Here is a 17,973-nt window from a genome sequence, read left to right as displayed (position 1 = left end):
TTTATCTTCTGAACACACACTATATATCTGTTATTCGCCGGTCAGATCAATCTCACCGTCCCTGCTCAGTGAGGTGAAACTATGCTACAGATAGCAAATGTATAATGGTGCTAACATTTAAACATGTGTATTTTTTTTCCTGCCTGGTGGAGGACTTCAGTCAGCATATATGTAAAATAATTGTCAGAGATATATTGGAGGAAAAAGGACTGGTAAATCATTTTTGATGTTATTCCAAGCCTTGTGATCAAGCTTTTTTTTATATTCTATGATATTGTTAAAGGGGGGGAACCCTTATCTTAAAAGTTTGTTCTGGATATACAGTAAGGGGGAACCATTATCAAAAATATTGTTTTATCTAAGGGGGGACCCTTATATTTAAAAAGAGGGTTCCGGACTTAAGGGGGACCCTTATCAAAAACTGTACTTTCTGGACTGGTGTACAGGTTGTTGGTTGGGAGAGTGGTGGGATTGAAATGGACATTTTGGTTTGTTAGCATGTGTGTGTATATTGTTACTTGAATTATAACAACAAAATGTTTTATTGTAGGTAGGCCCCTTATCTAAAAGATGTAATGTTTATATACATATATATTTTGGGCCCTTATGTAAATAAATGTTTTATATAATAGGGGGGACCCTTATCTTAAACGTAAGTTCTTAGGGGACCCTTATCTTAACAAATATTTCCTGACTCAACAGGGGACCCTCATCAAAAAAGTGAAATTTTTCATAATGGGGGGACCCTTATATATATTTGAGCAGGGAGGAATTTGTATTGATTTCGGTCTGACGACAAGATGGACACAGCATCAGAGAGCAGATGACACTGCTGAATTGGAGGTGGAGGGACTTCATTATAAATACTGAGGGGCGGTCATCGTTTCTGTGAAAGGATCCACATATTACTGGTCTGGGTGTGAGTCATGGGCAGTCACTCTGCAGTCACTGGATAGGTCTATTATGGGTCGAGCCTGTGAATGAGTGTGTCCTAATAGGATGTCCAGAAGGAGACATAACTGATAACCTTTGGGTCGGGGGAGTGGGCCCCCTGGGGCTTGACGGACGAGTGTGGGTGTCATGGCAATGGCACTAATGAGACTGATTTGCGTTTTGGCAGATGGCTCACACACACTTATAGAAAAAAAACAACAGAAACCATCTCTTTAAATATCACTTTGTTTTTATTACACAGACATACACATGAGCTTCAGCAGCTCCTCCCCAAGTACTTTTTCTGTCGTGTCTTTTCACAAGCCGCCTTCGATTGAGACGCTTTCCTGTCCTGAGACAAAGCTCGGAGCCCCAAGTGCTCAATCATGGCCGAGCGAGGTCTCAGAGACACACTTTGGTCACAGGTGATTACCCACGGGGTGTTATGGCTGTTAGGAGGTTAGGAAGTCCCACACCTGTCTCCTCACTTTATGACTCCATAGAGACCACATTTACTCAGCTGAGAGCACCAGTGCTGGCTTTGCATGGCTAAGGATTAAGGGCAGTTGAAGGATTTAGCACAAATATTGACATGATTGCATTTGTTGTTATATGAAGCACTTTTAAAAGAAGGAAACAGCCAGGAGGGATCAGCGCAGTAAATGTGGCCCCCCCATCACCTCCCTGGTGAACTAAGATCGCAACACCTTTGCAGCCCTGCTATGTCAAAATAAATAATCTACAAATAGGAAACCACTCCCTTTCAGCAAACGCTGGGCTCTAAAAAATTTACAGTCTTTGAAAACAAGTCAAAATGTTACTTAAAAGTCCTCTATGTATTTACATACAGAATCATATAAAACTGCAAAAAGATAAACTGAGCAGAAATGTTAACATCATTCTAGAAATCATTCAAGCCCTAAAAAGCTTCTAGGAGGTCGTAGCGACGACTCGACCGCAACGCGTGGTGTTAGAGAAGCCAAACTCAGATTGTGTTCACTTCCAGATTATTTTTCAGCTCTTTGGTAACAAACCTGAACACTAAAAGACCCGGACAGTAACATAAGCTTCTCTTTTAACATCATCCCCTCATTATGTATAGATTCATACTGAACTCCCAAACACAAGTCATGACATCACTTTGTTATTAAAACAATCTTTAAAACATGTTTTTAAAGTCACAAACAAAGAAAAGGACCGATGAACAATGCAAAATCTATGAACTAAAATGTTATGAGCGTTTTTAGAACACATTTTCTGTTTTGGTGTCTTTTAAACTTCACAGTTTTTGACTTCCTGGCCATCACTAGGTGAAGCTTTGAGCCCTCTGCACTTTCTACGGACCACTGAACACACCAGCTCTGCAAACTACAGCTCCGACCTAAGAACAAGAAGCAAAACCTGGCCATAACCACAGCTTAAAGGGGACCTATCATGCTATATTTGAACAATATATTGTAGGGCCATACCTATAAAAGGTATATTTATACGTTTTATTTGTCAAAATACCAAACGGATCATGCATTTTAGCCATGTCTCATTTCGCTCTCCTCCACCCTGTCTTTGAATGAGCTGCAGCTGACCACGCCCCCCTGCAAAGGAGGGGGGCGAGTTACGAGCTCGCCCCCCTGCAAAGGAGGGGGGCGAGTTACGAGCTCATGTTACCATGCTGTTACCATGCCACGGCAACCTCTCATTCCCCTGATTGGTGGAGAGTTGGCCATATAGGTCGAGCTCCTCGTCACTGACGTCAGACTATTTTCAAATCTGGATCAGTCTGTATCAGATCCGTTGCAGCCACGTTTTTAGAGATTTGGGTTTGGAGGAAAAGAGAGGGTTGGGTTTTGTGACACACATTCATGTATAAAAGACGTACAAAAGTGCATTTTGCATGATAGGTCCCCTTTAAGAGGTATCGTGGTGCTCTCTGTCGTACCACTTCCTCTCGTTCTTTCCACAATGTTATGGGCTGTTTGAAGCCAACACTTGCACAAGGGGGTGCATTCAAACACTTTCCAGAGCCAACAGAAGAGAAGCAGAAGCTGAGGAGGTTCACAAGTCGAGCGTCTACATCCCACTCTTTCCAATTGCCAAGCTACGTAGCACCACAGCAGCAAAGTTACTTTTCAATTCCTTCACTTCATCTTAGTTTACCACCCCAACCTTGTTCTTCAAAGAAACGTAAGAGGTCCTGCGTGTTAGGGACATGATACAGTAAAAGAAAACAGCAAAACAAATGGAAAACATACTTAAAACACCAGGTGTAGAAGAAACACTTTTCTTTCAACACAAATGTGAAACGAAGGACAGAGTGAGAATCCATGAAAAGCTGCAGCACAACCAGTCCACTTCAGATAAAGTTCAGCTCGGTCCATGACGGGGTGACCTCTGACCTCACATCAGCACCTGACACCCACCCCTTCGGGCTTTGAGGGGGAGTGGCACAGGAAGTTCTGTCCAGAGGGCCAACTATTGGCTCCTCTTCCTGCCTGCTACCTGGTTATGATGATAGAGTTTAGCTCCCTGTATCTAAGGGGCGCTCCTTGCTCGTTAACTTCTGCTCTCTCCAGATAAAGTGCCATTGGAGTTATTGAGTACAGCCAGGGTCTGCGCCGAGGGTCCGGACAGACTTTTTGCAGGCTCTCCGTACTCGCTCTCAGCCAGCTCCCCCTCCCGCTCACAGATGACTGTCATTGGGCTGCTGAGCATTCGGTTGCGGGCGTTGTACTTGCTGCTGGCGGCAGAAGGCGGCGTGCGGGACCGCCCGTACTTGAACCCGCTCATTGAATAGGTCGATGCCGTCGGCGAGGGCAGGGAGAACGCGTCGTAGCGGCTCCACTCATCTGTTGCCCTCTTCCCGCGGCCTGGGGAGCTGCAGGGGCTGTTTGGGGACCCCAGTGAGGAGGGAGAAGCAGCAGGAGAGTCCAACGCTGACTCGGAGTATATTCGCTGGGTGCGAGGGCCGGTGGAGCGAAGCATCTCGGTGGCCGACATCCTGAAGCTGGTCTCTGAGCGGCTGCCCTTCTTCAGGAGGAGGGCCTTGAAGGTGTCGCTGCTGGTGGAGGACTTGCGGAGGTTGCGCTGGATGGAGCCTGTCTGGCGGGGCAAGGAGGACGTTGAGCCCGGGGACATCATGGCCGGGGACGCCATGACCGGGGACGCCATGCCCGGGGACGGCATGCCCGGAGACGCCATGACCGGGGACGCCATGCCCGGGGACGCCATGCCCGGGGACGGCATGCCCGGGGACGGCATGCCCGGAGACACCATGCCCGGGGACGCCATGCCCGGGGACGCCATGCCCGGGGACCCCATCACCGGGGAGCCCCCAGTTGGGGTGGCCGGTGGAGACTGGGGTTGGCTCCCAGCCCGGGACTTGTCCTCCTCCGTCTCCTTGCGTCCCAGGACTTTCCGCTTCGACCTAGGATAAGATGAAAATCTAATTATTGACACGTTTTTACAAATGTGGCTTAGTGAGCGAGTGACTGCAAGGATGGTTATTGAATTGATATAGTTAAATCATTCAAGGGCAAACTAATTGTTGAACTGATGAAAGAGCAAGAAGAAATGCAAGAGTTAGGGGCAGTTTGTCAGGAAGCAATCATCAGACCCAATGATTCACATTCAAATGAGGCTGCAGCGTATGGGATTTCATATAACAAGTGAGCAGGAAGCAGCCTGCTTAGCCCAGTTTGGTCATTGTTTCTGTGTAGATGTTCCAAAAAAAAAAAAAGATTTAACTTAAAAGACTTGGCCTACGTGGCGCAATCTTTGTCCCATATTTGCCATAAGTCAGCACTGCCCCCAGCAATTATGCGTCACAGCACACATCTTAAAGAGGTAAAAGAATAAACATTGAGTGGTGTGGATGCTCCAAAAAAGAAAAGGAGGTCATAAGAAAAATAGTTATACATTTGGTTAAAGAGATTTTAGAAGAAAAGCTGCAGACGCTGCAGCTCTGCAGAAAAGCTCAGCGCATTGAAATGAATCAAAAACACAAACTGGGAAAGGTGCCAAAAGCAGTTTTAATCACAGTGACAATCCCGCCTCCTCTTAACAGGGGGTATCAGAGTGGTCGACTGCACCACTCACTCAGCCTACACCGGCTGGAACTCCTGCGCAAAAGCATTGCCATAAAGCAGCAACTGGCAGAATACAGGGGGGGGGGGGGGGGGTTAGGGCTAGCAGGGAAACAGCGTTAATAATCTGAGGTCCAGTGGGCTGCACTGTGGGGTCTCTGTTGCTAATCCAGAGGTAGTGCCACTGCGGTGGTTTGCTAATTATAGGGAAGGGGCTACTTGCCACTTCGCACCTCTCTAGAAAGGAGGAACCCACCCTCTGCATGCCCCCTCTGCACAGGGAGGGAGAGAGGAGAGGGGAGACAGAGATAAATGCATGAATACAGATTCTGTGAGAGCCATTTGATGCTAAAAGTCAAAGGAGCAGTGGGAGAAACAAACCTTTAATCCTCAGAAAGAAATGATTCCATGAAGAAGGACAACAAACGTGTAGAGAATATACTCTTGAAGGTCAAACGAGAATGGTTTAGAAACACTGTAAGTGTCTGCGCCCTAAATTCAACCTCCGTCTAGCGCCGTCCCCTGTGAGCTCACATTAGCCCATCAGCCTTACATAAGACCGTCTCACACACACACACGCCAACACACCTGAACTCAGTCACACCTCAGCTCCATACTGAACTCATGGTTGGTGAAGACAAATATAAGGCCACACAGGAGAGGAGGTTATACCAATCCCCGTTATAGAGAAGTAAACAAGGCTGCAATTTAAGACCCGTCTCCGAGAGCTCCATCGATTTCCTTCTCCCGGCTGTATTACATTTGCTTTGGAGGATTTCCCCCCAGACAGGTTGTATTTTATGGCTGCAGCTGTAACGGCATTTCATTCAGGGTTTTCATCATTCTGGGTTTTCCCAGAGCGAGGGGGGCAACATGGAGGTGAAATGAGAAGGGGAAAGAAAGTATTGGACAGGTAAGAGGGGGAGAGGAAATGTGAAAAAGAAACATCTACTGAGATAAATGTTATAAAACATAAAGTATATCAAATTGATCATTCTGACTAAATTGAAATGTCACAAATGGATTATAATTGAATGAAAGATATAATGTAAATAGCTAAGTTTACATTTCATTCTTCTCCAGTCTTCACTACCCTGCATATAAACAAACTGTCAAATGATGCTCCACACTAGAGAGGCAGTAACATAAGTGCTAAACAAACAAAGTCCCACTGTTAGGTTTACCCACACATGCTTACACAATACTGCCATCCAATTCAAGTGCACAACAAATCGCACTTGTACACGTGATGCGTGCACCATAAATACATCGGCAATCTGTCGCTGAAATAAAACCCTGTGAAATGAAATCCTGTGAAATGAAATCCTCTGAAATGAAATCCTGTGATGCTCAAGAGAACCCCGACTGCCGCTGCACGTGAGCGTGAAACACAAACGGGTGGGCTGCATGAGAAATGTATGCGTGAGCTCCCTTTGAAGCACGTATGCAATATATGTCAGTGAGCAGCGTGTAGAAGAAGGAAAGAAAAGAGAGAGGGAGAAAGACAAATCTCTCCGGTGGCCTCTAACCTAGATTAGGACCCGAGGGTGTCAAGTAGATAAATAATGGATAAAGCACCCGCCTTTTCTCTCGTGCTGAGAAGGAGCAACGCAGACGTGATCAAAATATGACGGGCACCGACTTGTGTGGCTTCTCGCATCGTCTCCATGACCAGAAACAGGAAAAGCCACTCAGGGCTTGAAGACCCCAGAGAGCGGCTGTTTGACAGATATGGATGCTTCCAGACGGGACAGCGCTGAGTAAAGTTATGACTGAGAGGTGGAGGGCAGAGGAGGAGGAGGGGGAGGGGGAGGGGGAGGGGGATGGAAGAAGACATATCATGGGTCGAAGGGGGAGAAGGAGCCATGGTGATATACTGTGGTTTATGAGAAAGAGGGGGAAGGAAACACAATGACAACATACTAGAGGGAGGAAACAACTAGCTCAGTGGAATCTATTATACATCAGGAGTTGAAGCCGGTCCAGAGGGAAGAAGTTGGAGTGTGTAAAGAAGAGACACAAAATAAGAAGCACCGTTGTACTGTACCTGTGAATGGCGGCAAAAAGGTCCTCTGTGGTCCGGGGCCGGGTGGGAGTCGGGGTCACCATTTTCTCCTCAGAGGCCCCGTTGGCTGACGGGACCGGAGACGATTCAGCCGTGCTGGAGAAGAACACCTCACCTGAGAGAGAAACATCCAAGTTACACACACTAACAAGAGAGTGAACTCACACACTTCCCTCAACACCGCATTAACCCGGCTGTCTGTGAGAGGCTTGGAGGAGAGCTGCTGGACTGTCTTCTTACATTCTCTTTCTGTCTCCAGATTCACTCCCTCTTCCTCTCACCTCCTCCTCCTCCTCCTCCTCCTCCTCCTCCTCCTCCCCCGTCTGCACTCCGACTGCCTGAGCCGCTGCAGGCAGTCTCACTTTACGCTCCCCCCCCCTCGCTAGATCCGTTCCCCTCCCCTCTGTTACGATTGGAGCTCCTCCCCCTCTGCCTACCACCATGAAAAGCATCCTCTTCTGGACACTTGCCCCCCCCCCCCCCCCTCCCTCTCCCCTCCTTTACCTCAGAAAGAAGAGGGGATGGATAGTGAGCAGGACAGAAAGAGAGTAGGAGAATCTGAGATTAAGAGTAAAGGCGAGGAAAAGGCAAACAAATTGATATTTGGAAAGAAGGATTAACGGTGGAGGGAAGTGGAGTAGACAGTGGAGGATGGGGGGGGTGTGTGTGTGTTTGTTGGGGGGGGGGGGCAATGCAGGGAAAAGGAAGGGACAGTAACCACAAGAGATCTCTGCATATGAAATGTAGCAGGGAGAGTCAGAGAGGAGGCTGTCCCAGAGATAAGCTGCGGCTCCTGAGCAATTTTCACAGTTTTGAAAAGCTTGAGGTTTGAAGTTTGGACGCTTTGCTTCCGGGGGCAACACTCGTCTCACAGCGGCCTGAATTTAAAATGAGTTGTTTTCTTTTTAATAAAAAAACATTAGAGAGTAAAATGGTTTCTGTAAAACTCACCTGTGTCGTCCTCCTTGGAGCTGACTGACCCAGTCGTGCTACTTGTTCCATCTCCCTCCTCCTCTTCCTCTTCCTCATCGTTAGCCTCTCCATTGGTATACACCGCATGGTCAGGACTTAATTGGCTGGCAGCAGCAGGTGTGTCACGGCTCTTGGCTTGAACCTCGGAGGTCTCTGAAGTTTCCTCTTCTTCCTGTTGCTCACTTTTGTTATCTTCCTTCATTTCTCTTTGCAGCGCATCCACTTGGTCTTCTGTCTGTAACGGGCTGCTTGTGCCCTCATGCTGAGATGGAATCTGTTCAATGATTGGTTGGGGGCTAAATTGGTGGAGTAAAGACATTTTGGGTTTCTTGGAGACGACTGGGGGCTTCTGTTTGACAGGGGAGCTGTCAGAGCTCTGTGGGGGGCTTGGCAATACATTCTGCTCTTCTGCTTTTTCTCTTCTGTGTAAGACAAAGTAACTCTGATCCTCAGATTGTCCATTTAGGACAGCACTATCTGTCGTGTCTTCTGTGATACTGAAGTCAAAAGGGAAGTCTTCTAAGAGCTTTGAGACAGGGGATGGTGAGGAGTTACGAGAATCTTCTTCTTCTTCTAGGGAGCCGTTTGACAGCATAGTGGGATGCTCCAGGGAGGGAGACTTCTGTAGGGGCTTGAGACCCTGAAGGAGGTCCAGCGCTGTTCCCGGAGCTTTGGTGTGGCCTGACGTGCCGTTCATCTCCTTCTCTGGCCGCCTGACAGAGCGGAGCTGAACGCTCTGCAGCGCAAACGGGGTGATCAGGGGATTAGGTGACTTCGTAGGGCTGGTGGAGAGAGCTGCTTTAGGAAAGGCTGGGGAGGAGAAAGGTGGGACAAAAGCAGGCAATGGAGGAGGTGGAGGGGGCCCCATAGAGGGGATAGGCGGGGGAGGTGGAGGGGGAGGACTGAAGCTCCCATTGAAAGATGAACTGGAGGGGAATAGTGTATCAGGGGATGGAGGAGGAGGGAAATCAGGGGAGGTGGAGGAAGCAGGGGGTGGGCTCTGTGTTTGACCCTGGGGAGTGGTTGGTAGCGGGGGAGCTGGAGGAGGAGGGGGGCCTGCGATGGAGCTTGGCGGTAGAGGGGGAGGAAAGGATAGAGGTGGGCTCAGAGGGGTGGTGGGAGCTGAGGAGGAGAGGAGTGACAAGGGTGGAGGTGGTGGGGGAGGAGGTCCGAAGCTTTTGATTGAGTCGGAGGTGTTGGAGGAGAGGGAGGTGGAAGAGGAGGACATGGACACAGAGGAGAGGAGAGAGGACTTCCTCTCGGGCACCCTGGGCCTGGGCCGGGTCCCCGAGGGAGACATGGACCTGATGAACGAGGGGACGGGGGTCCCAGCTGTGGGGGTGTTGGACTGGCTGGAGTAGCCGCTGGACGGCGAGGTCAGTCTGTGCACCCGGTCCGGGGAGGAGGTGGACATCTTGGGCTTCGCTGCCACGCCTCCCTCCTGCCCTGGAGCTCCAGGCGCCTGGCTGCCGTTCAGGATCTCACCTCCATTGTGTAACTCTCCGGGGTGAGCCTCGGCCAACATGTTGTTTGTGCCATGAGCCTGAGGGGAGTGTGCCCTCTGGTCTCCTTGGTTACGCGGGTAGTCCATGTAGTAGCCCCAGGAATCAGCATAGTCTGAGCGCAAGCTGCTGGTGTCGCTTTGAGCAGGCGTCACATGGCAGAGCGAATACACGCTAGACACGCCGCCACAGTTGGCATTAGCTACAAGCGACGCTGCAGAGCTACATGCACTGGTGCTACTCTGACTGCGTGGCCGCAGCACCCAAGGGTCATCGTAGTCGCTGCATGGGCTGTGAGAGGGCGAGGAAGGCGAAGCCCCTATCCCCTTCCCTCCTCTCAGCCCCATCTGCAGGCTCTGCTGCAAGCTGGCAATTAGAGTCTCATTGAGCATGGCTCCGTTTGGCTCCTTAGCACCGCTGATGGCGCTTACGCCTCCAAGGGGCTTTTTCACAGAGGTCTTACGTCGGAGAGAGTCTGTGCGAGCTGGAGGCAGCGGAGGCTTCTTGGACTTGCGGAGTGAGATGCTCCGTGACAGCGAGCGATCACTGTACAAGCTTCCAGTGTCTTCCTGATTGGCCATCTCCCGGCACTCGTACATGCTGTGCCTGGTGGCCCGTGCAGGCGCCGCTCCGTGCCCACTGCCATGGCTGCGAGAGCGCAGGCCTGAGTCCATGTGCATGGAGGTGTAGTATCCGTCATTGTCTTGGGAATAGAGGGAGCTGGAGTCAGTAGTAGTCCTGGAGGAGTGGTCCAGGCTGCCGTACAGCTGGTTTATGGGAGTGGAGCAGCTGGAGGTCAAGGTGCGGTGTGGAAGCACCATGTTTTCTGGCGTGTCGTAGATCCACTGTTCCTCTGGCAGTCCGGAGGGCGGCGTGGGCGCCAAGGTGCTGCGGCTGTGTATACTGCTGTCAGAGTGCCCCAACTCGCTGGCCGTTGCTGTGACCACCAGACCGCCATCCCTTAGTGGGTGAGTGGGGGTCGAGGTGGCCAAGGCTGGGCAGGTGGAACTGTGGGTAAAAGAGGTTGGGCTGGGGCTCATGGGGTCGGTGTTGGTGGAGGAAGCCAGACTGAGCGGACGAGCTGTGGGGTAAGATGAGGAAGGGGAGGGACCAGAGGTGTTGAGCATAATGACCTCAGAGGAGCTGGACAGGGTGGCGTTGGGGAGGAGGGAGGTGGAATAGGCAGCATGTGGGGAGACCACACATGCCGGGCCGCCCCCCCAATCATTGGCTTTCACCCCCCTCGGCTCCTGAGACTTGGGCCGGGGAAGGGTGCCTGTCCTTGGGGCATTTCTCATGTGCACCACCGTGTCGTCAACCTGCAGCCTCCCAATCTGCCTCTGAGGCGTAGTTTGCTCCTCTGACTTGATGGGGGTGCTGCTATAGATGGGGTCAGCACTGAGAGACACTCTGGCCCCCGGTCGAGGCAGACTGTGAAAACGGGAAAGATCTCTGTTGTACTGCGGCAGCATCATGATCCCCGAGCTGTCACTGCTCGAGATGGATATACTTCCTGTTGAGGAGGAAGTAGAAATGCCGGCCATTTGAGCCGCGATCCCCTGTCCTCGCTGAGCCCGGATCCTCCTCATGGACGGGGGCACAACCTTCACGTCTTCTGTCTGGCAGCCGGAGTCTCTGGTGACCGAATGTCGGAGCATCGAGTTGACGCTTCCAACTCTGCCCAAGGTGGAGTACTGTCCCGGGATGAACATGGAATGCGGTCGGAGATCTCCTTTTGCTGTTGTCAAAGGGGGGGGGAAATAAAACATGTTATTATTGATCAGAATACCTTCTTTTCTCTTCGAGCACCACTAAGCATATCTCCCTTCTTAAAACTTCAGCCACAATGCTTCTGCTCTTCTGCCTGGACAGCTAAACTGTGGTCACATGGAGGCTAATTAATTTGATTTTCTGTAACCGTCACACGCGTTAATAACTCCTGGTCTTCTTCGTTAAGGAGGAAAGGATATGAGGGGAGACAGAAAGACTCCTCACTAAGCTTCCTCTCCTAGTCTGGCTCAGTCCGACAGAAAAGAGAATTATACCCTGCGGTCCAGGACAGGCAGCTGTTTAGTTGCGAGGCAGCCAACTAATGCATACATGGACACGGACATACACAGTGTTGACATGGTCATGCACTGACACAGGACAGAGCATACAGCGTTTGCAGATAGACATTGAGACACACAGAAATGCAGATATCACAAAGACACACACACCGAACATACCGGCTTGTAAACAAACAATTTGAAGAACGAGTTGTAAAACGGGAGATGATGTCTATTGTGTCTCCCATCTGTGTTGCCTCTTCTGTTGATGCTCGTATTCCAAAACATACACACACTCTTGCGTCCTCTTTTCTCTCTCTCTCTCTCTCTCTGAACCACACATACACTCTCTTCCTCCTTTGCTAAAAGCTGGAGTGACAGCTTGGCTGCTGCTGCTGCTGCTGCGATAGATTAAGCTGCAGGTCTACTTTTGCAGGCAGCTCTTGTACAAGGAGAGGGAGGGATGAAGCATTGGGACAATTACCCCGGCCCAGTAATCATGACATTCAGAGGCTTTCGTCAGCTGGTCACTAACCAGACTCTAAAGCTCCTTTAATATCAGCCTTGGTTATCGCAAAGAGAAATGACATTCTCCTTAAATATGTCTGCTGTCCTACAGATCAGAGATGTGTAAATAAACATCAGCCAGCACAGCAGTGTCAGCTTAGTAAGCTTAGCGCACGCTTAACACCCCTCTCAGCTGTGTGACTAAGGAAAGGAGTCTACTGGAGCTTCATATTTGTTATTTAACCCTCATCTGTTTGGAGCGCTTGAGGGTTATATATTTTGTAAAATGATGAGGGTTGGGGGGGATGGTTTTCCTTGATCAGGGTCTCATAATCAGTACATGTTGGTAAGTATAAAAACACATGGGACACATGCTAGATTATCAATATATAGCCCTAGGATTAAGGCACAGAGACACAATTTAAAGACCCAATTCACAGAAGCAGCACAGCCGATAGTTAAGCTGAACGATTATAGAACAATATGTATATAACAATGGTACTGCGCTTAACCTTTATTATCTGACATGAGAAAAACGGCTAAAATGAGATCAAATAAATGCAAATTTAAGGACAAAAAAGGGGGGAAATAATACAAGTGAAAAAGAATGTCATAATGGGTCCCTGGTTGTGCGTACAGTTCAAAAGGGTGGAGGAGAGCAAATGAGGACACTCTGTATGAAGAACTGAAACAGCTGAACATCTGCAGGGCCCCGATCCAACACTTTGGACTTGCATGTGACATTTTCTCCCTCCCCTTCTCAGAAAATACTGTTGGGGTGAGTTCATTCTCCACTTAATGTTTCAAGTTAATGGATTAGGCAAAAATGCATAGTGAGTAAGGTTATAGTAAGTAGTGAAAGAAGGAGGGATGCTGGTCCAGAGTGTTGGTACAGGTCTGTGGACAGTACAGGGCAACATATATCCCCACAGTGATCCATACCTAGCTCATGGTTGAAGTTGTCAGGCAGCCCTGATATAGTCTTTCTGCGTTTGACCTTCTTGGGCCGGCGGGACACGGTGTCCGAGTTAATGAGGGAGCGCCGGACGGTGGCCTGCCGGTCAAACACGGCCCCTGGTAGCCGGGAGGGCGAGAACAACGCAGGCGGACACACAGGCAAAGAGCAGTCGGTTAGTTGAAAGGAACAAACTCAACAACATGCAGAACGCTTTTTGTGTTTTTCAGTTTTAACATGCAGCAGGTAGAGAACTTAATTGTCAGTTTAACCAAATGTAATAAAACAGTTCCCTTCAGTGGTATCTAGCTAGGCATATCGTTTTGTCTTTCTTTGCCCAAGTTTGAGTTTTGTAAGGATTAATATGTAGTTTCAACTATTGCCCAATCAATACAGGATTTTGAAAGGCTGGTAAATCAACGCATGCGCCACAAATCAAATTCCATTCTAATAGGCTAACCAATTCTGGGCAAATACCACATTAAAAATTCTGTATTGTATTATAAAGTTAAAAAAGAAAAGAAAGTTAAATTGTTTGACTATTATTAGGGTGAGCTGACCCCTTAACTCTTCTTCCACCAGCCAAATATAATGGCCATTAATGGAAACACTGGCTTCAAAAATAAAAAGTACACGTTTAATCTGAAGGTTTCTGATGATTCCCAACTGAGGTGTTAACATATATGTGAGAAATGTGAGATGTAAAATACATGCTTTTATCACAAAAATACACATGCACAGAACAGATATGAGTAGGAGCATGCACGCACACACATTCATCCTCCTCACTTTCAACCCATCCTCCCTGAAGGAAGAGTAACATTCTTCCTTCTGCTCTCCCTTCTGCTATTTGGCTAGCTGGTGACAGCCAGCAGGCGTTAGGGAAATAGAAATTGATATGAGGGGCAGAAAAATCCCTGATCTCTCTCTGTGTGTCAGTATGTGTGTGTGTTTCCTCTCTCTTTCTGAGTAATGTAAAGTGACAGGAGATGAGTGCTTTATGTGGAGTGGGACCACATTAAGCAGTCATTAGTGTCTGAAGGACGACAGGATTGCAGCTGTATTCCCTTTGACAACACTTTAAATGTAGAGGTTGATACTGAACTGCGTTTGAGGTGATGCTCATCTGTTTATATGTCATACAAAAAAATGTCTTCGTGAAGCATCAGACATGCTACAGTGTATTCTTAATGACCAGAACTGGCCGAATGAGATGTTATTTCTTTGTGTGTGTGGTCGATAGCGCAGAAAATGGTGACATGCAAACAGGGGTATTGCATCGCCACGTTTCGCTGTGTTCATCTGTCAAACGCCCTGTGATCTAACATCAAGTCAGTGAAAAGCCTTGACCCTTGGAGGAGCTGTCAAACCATTTTTGCACACAGACACTCGCTCACACGCGCATAAAGGAAGGTGAAGGTCAGTCTGCATGGAGCATGATGGAAGGAGAGAATATACACGGGGGTGCAGGAGGAGAGGCAGACAGACTGACACATACAGGTTTTTCCTGTGTGGATGCATGGATACAGTAATTGATCAGTCTATAATCCACTCATCCACAGAGGGTTAATTAAAGGAACAGTCTGACATTTTGCCTGTTTGGCTCATTCCATTTTGTTTCCTTCCTGAGATTTAGATGAGAAGACCAGTAGAATCTGAAGATTTCATATATTAATATGGCAGTTTTGAAATTATTAAAAACTGTATTTCAATAAACATGATAGCTGGTTCATAGTATAGCGCCACCACCAGGTCATCATTTGTATTCATTTGTCCAATACTCTGACATAAAAACTACTGACATTTCCCATCTACCTTAGCTGCTGTATTTAGGTTGCAGCTGTATTTTAGGCTTTGACCTTGTAATCTCATTTAAAACAAATAAAAGACTGTAAAATAATGTTGATCTTTTCATCAAAGTCTCAGTGATTTAAAACGTTTTAAAAAGTCAGAAAGTTCCTTGATAACAAACAAAACACAATGTATGATGGGAGGAGTGGGGTTAATGTTACTGAACTAGACACCAGGGGATGATTGAGACCAGATCTAGTAGTTAAATCTTTCTAAGTGCTTTTTTGTATGAAACTAGAGGATCAGGAGATTTGTTTTCCACTACAAACACTGGTAGCTGGTCGCTACTCGCTACTGATTGAGAGATGGGAAAAGAATGGTTATGTGACAGAGGTTTGCGAAGAGGTCATACCTGTGACGTTGATAGCAACGATGTCTGTGGCTACGGCCTGAGCTGCCAGCCTCATCTTCTGCTCCGGGGTGGGGAGGGGTGCGCCCTTGTTCCATACAATCTTTCCGTCAACCTTGTACCCCTCCTCTCCCTCAACGCCTTCCTGGGGGGTCTGGGGCCTCATGGACAGCTGAGATTTGTCGTCCTCCGCTGATGATGCTGTGGACTAAAGACAGAAAAAGAATGGGTTAACAAGATGTATAACTTGAAGAGGAGCAAGGAGAAAGAGAAAGGGATTGAAAAGAGAGATAGAAACAGGAAGAGAGGAAATATACAGAAGAGTATTGAAAAAAGGAAATACGGTAATGAAAGTGACAGGAGATGCACAGGAAAAGAGATGAAAGACATTAGAAAACAAATATTTTGTGATATTAAATTAAAACCGAACACAATTAGAGTGGGAATACAATATTATAGAATGGAGTAGAGCGGTATGTGGCAGACTGTACAGACTATATTGACACGTATGAACTAGCGCTGCACGATATTGGATCAAAAACTGACATTGCGATTTCCTCCCCCCCCTGCGATATATATCGCGATATGAAAAAATTCAGGAATTTAAGAAAATAGCGTTTTTTTTCCCGCAAACCATGCTTTCTTGAACTTTAATGCGATTGGTATTTTTTTAACTATATTTAACCGGATGAAGGATTTTAGTCACGGACGTCTGGATCTTAAGTTATCAGAGCAACAAGCTGAGCTAGCTCGATTAGCAGCGCCAAACTGCCCTGGAGAAACACATGAAACTACTTTATTCAGTGTTTTTACCTCTAATCACAGGGTCCGTTTGCTTTGGCGATTTGATTGTGATTGGTGGCTTGCTGTGCATGCAGAGCCTGCATGTCACACACTCAAGTACCCCTGACATGAGAGCCGCGCAAGTTTTCCAGCAGCAAAATAATTGTAACATGACGTGTTTGAGTTAATTTACCTACTTAATATCGCAAGTCCAAAAAGAAAAAATCGCACGTCCACGCGATGCGAGTATCGCGCATGCGCATACCGCGATTATCGCCACGACACGATATATCGTGCAGCCCTAGTATGAACACACTTCAACACTTTCCCGAACCTGTGTCGAGAGCTGGAGTTAAATAAAATCTCAGATTTGCCTTCTTAATAGTTTGTTTGGGTCCCTCACTTCCGTTTCGCTTCTCATGCACTGATTCGCTAAGCTGAACAGCCAATCAGAGTGATTTCTTTGGCCGATGGCCTTTAGCTGACAGCCTCCCGATTCAACATGTTGAATCGGCGGCGGAAGGTGTCGGCACGGCCGAAAAGACACACCAATCTGAGTAGGGCGACACGACGCTCATCGACGGCCCGACATTTATCGACGGCTGAAATCGGCTTGGTGTGTAAGGGACTTTAGATGCTTGTGTTGTATGCTGTACACATGTTTCACAAACAATCAAACCCACATGGAAACACACACACATTAACACACTTTCACACACAGACACATCTTTCAGAGTTAACCCGACAGAGCGTTTAAAGATGGCAAGATAAAAGCAGAGCAACCGTGCGGAAAAGAGAGAGAATCACTCATGCATTAAACTGCGTCTCACACACTAACAGTCCTCCGTCTGAAGCAGAATTTACTGCAGAGAAGCAAACAGACAACTGCAGTTTACTGCGCCATTCACGCTTGAAATTGAGCAGTTAGTCAACAGTAAACTAGCTTTTTACAGTTTGCTGTCAGTGTCCATTTGAGGTTTTGAAATCATTGTTTTGAATCATGAGTAAAGACAGCTTAAGATTTCAAAAGCCAGTAGGTAGACACAAAAAGCAAAGCAAACTTATTTAGACTTCACTACCTAACATGTTCCTGACTGTATCTGGAACAGGTTGAGCTTTCAGTGTGATTTTGTTCATCAGAGTCTGAAAGTTACTGGTAAAAAAAATACATCCAGAAATAAATCCCTATGTCCATTACAGTTCATCCTGACAGTCCCAAGCATTAAAAAGAAAGGTCGGCTATTTGTGCTTTCATACAAACCATGCATGGATGGATGGATAAATAAATAACAAGAGGAGGCAGAAAAGGGGGAGGGTATAAAGAAAGGATCCCAGCAATAATTTGGTAGCTTGTTATTTTGCTTTGTGGCTCAACCTGCGGTCCTGTTTCTCCTCTGAAGCTGCTGTCAGGCAAAGTTATGCTCACTTTCCTCAGGACAACAGGAAGTGAATGGAAGAGGGAAAAACAGCCGAAAGTAGAAAGACAGATAACGAGAGATGGAAGTGGACAGTTTAGAAAAACGACAGGATATTATGAAGGTCAGGGGGCAAGCATGAAGAGAGCGGCTAACAACGAGGGGCTCTGGGGAACAAAGGAGACCCTGATCATAACAGTGAAACCCCCTGTGATCCTCTCAGGACCACTCATATCGAATTGTGTGTGAGAAATACAAATGAGGAGAATGTCAGTACACCACTAACGGTCCGCCCAGTAAAAAGAGCCAATAAATCCACTTTTGTCCATTTGCCTTGTTATTTTCCTATTTCAATCACTCTTCTTATTTTCTACACATTATAAAGGAAAGACTGAAGCCAGCAACAGTTTATTCTGTCTATACAGTACATCCAGCTCTGCCTGAAAATGATGACAGGCCAGAGAATGAGAGGCAATTACGTTAAAGTTATAATTTAACTATACTTTTTCATAAT

The 17,973-nt window shown here is 47.4% G+C and overlaps 1 protein-coding gene across 1 annotated transcript in view; it reads right to left on the bottom strand.

Annotated features, from left to right (window-relative positions):
• Positions 1 to 1,165: 1,165 nt before the first annotated feature.
• The window catches only part of LOC307014920 (NHS-like protein 1), a 100,872-nt gene continuing 84,064 nt past the window's right edge, over positions 1,166 to 17,973 (bottom strand). Inside the window, 6 exon segments of the mRNA XM_079643177.1 lie at positions 1,166 to 4,354; positions 5,246 to 5,284; positions 7,060 to 7,192; positions 8,029 to 11,289; positions 13,049 to 13,180; positions 15,265 to 15,469. Of these exon segments, the coding sequence (XP_079499303.1) occupies positions 3,484 to 4,354; positions 5,246 to 5,284; positions 7,060 to 7,192; positions 8,029 to 11,289; positions 13,049 to 13,180; positions 15,265 to 15,469 (4,641 nt within the window). The 3' untranslated portion in view covers positions 1,166 to 3,483.

The sequence above is a fragment of the Notothenia rossii genome, assembly GCF_949606895.1.
Source record: "Notothenia rossii genome assembly, chromosome: 8".
NCBI lineage: Eukaryota > Metazoa > Chordata > Actinopteri > Perciformes > Nototheniidae > Notothenia > Notothenia rossii.
Note: the sequence above shows the minus strand (reverse complement) of the source record. Positions and strands in the feature narration are given on the sequence as shown.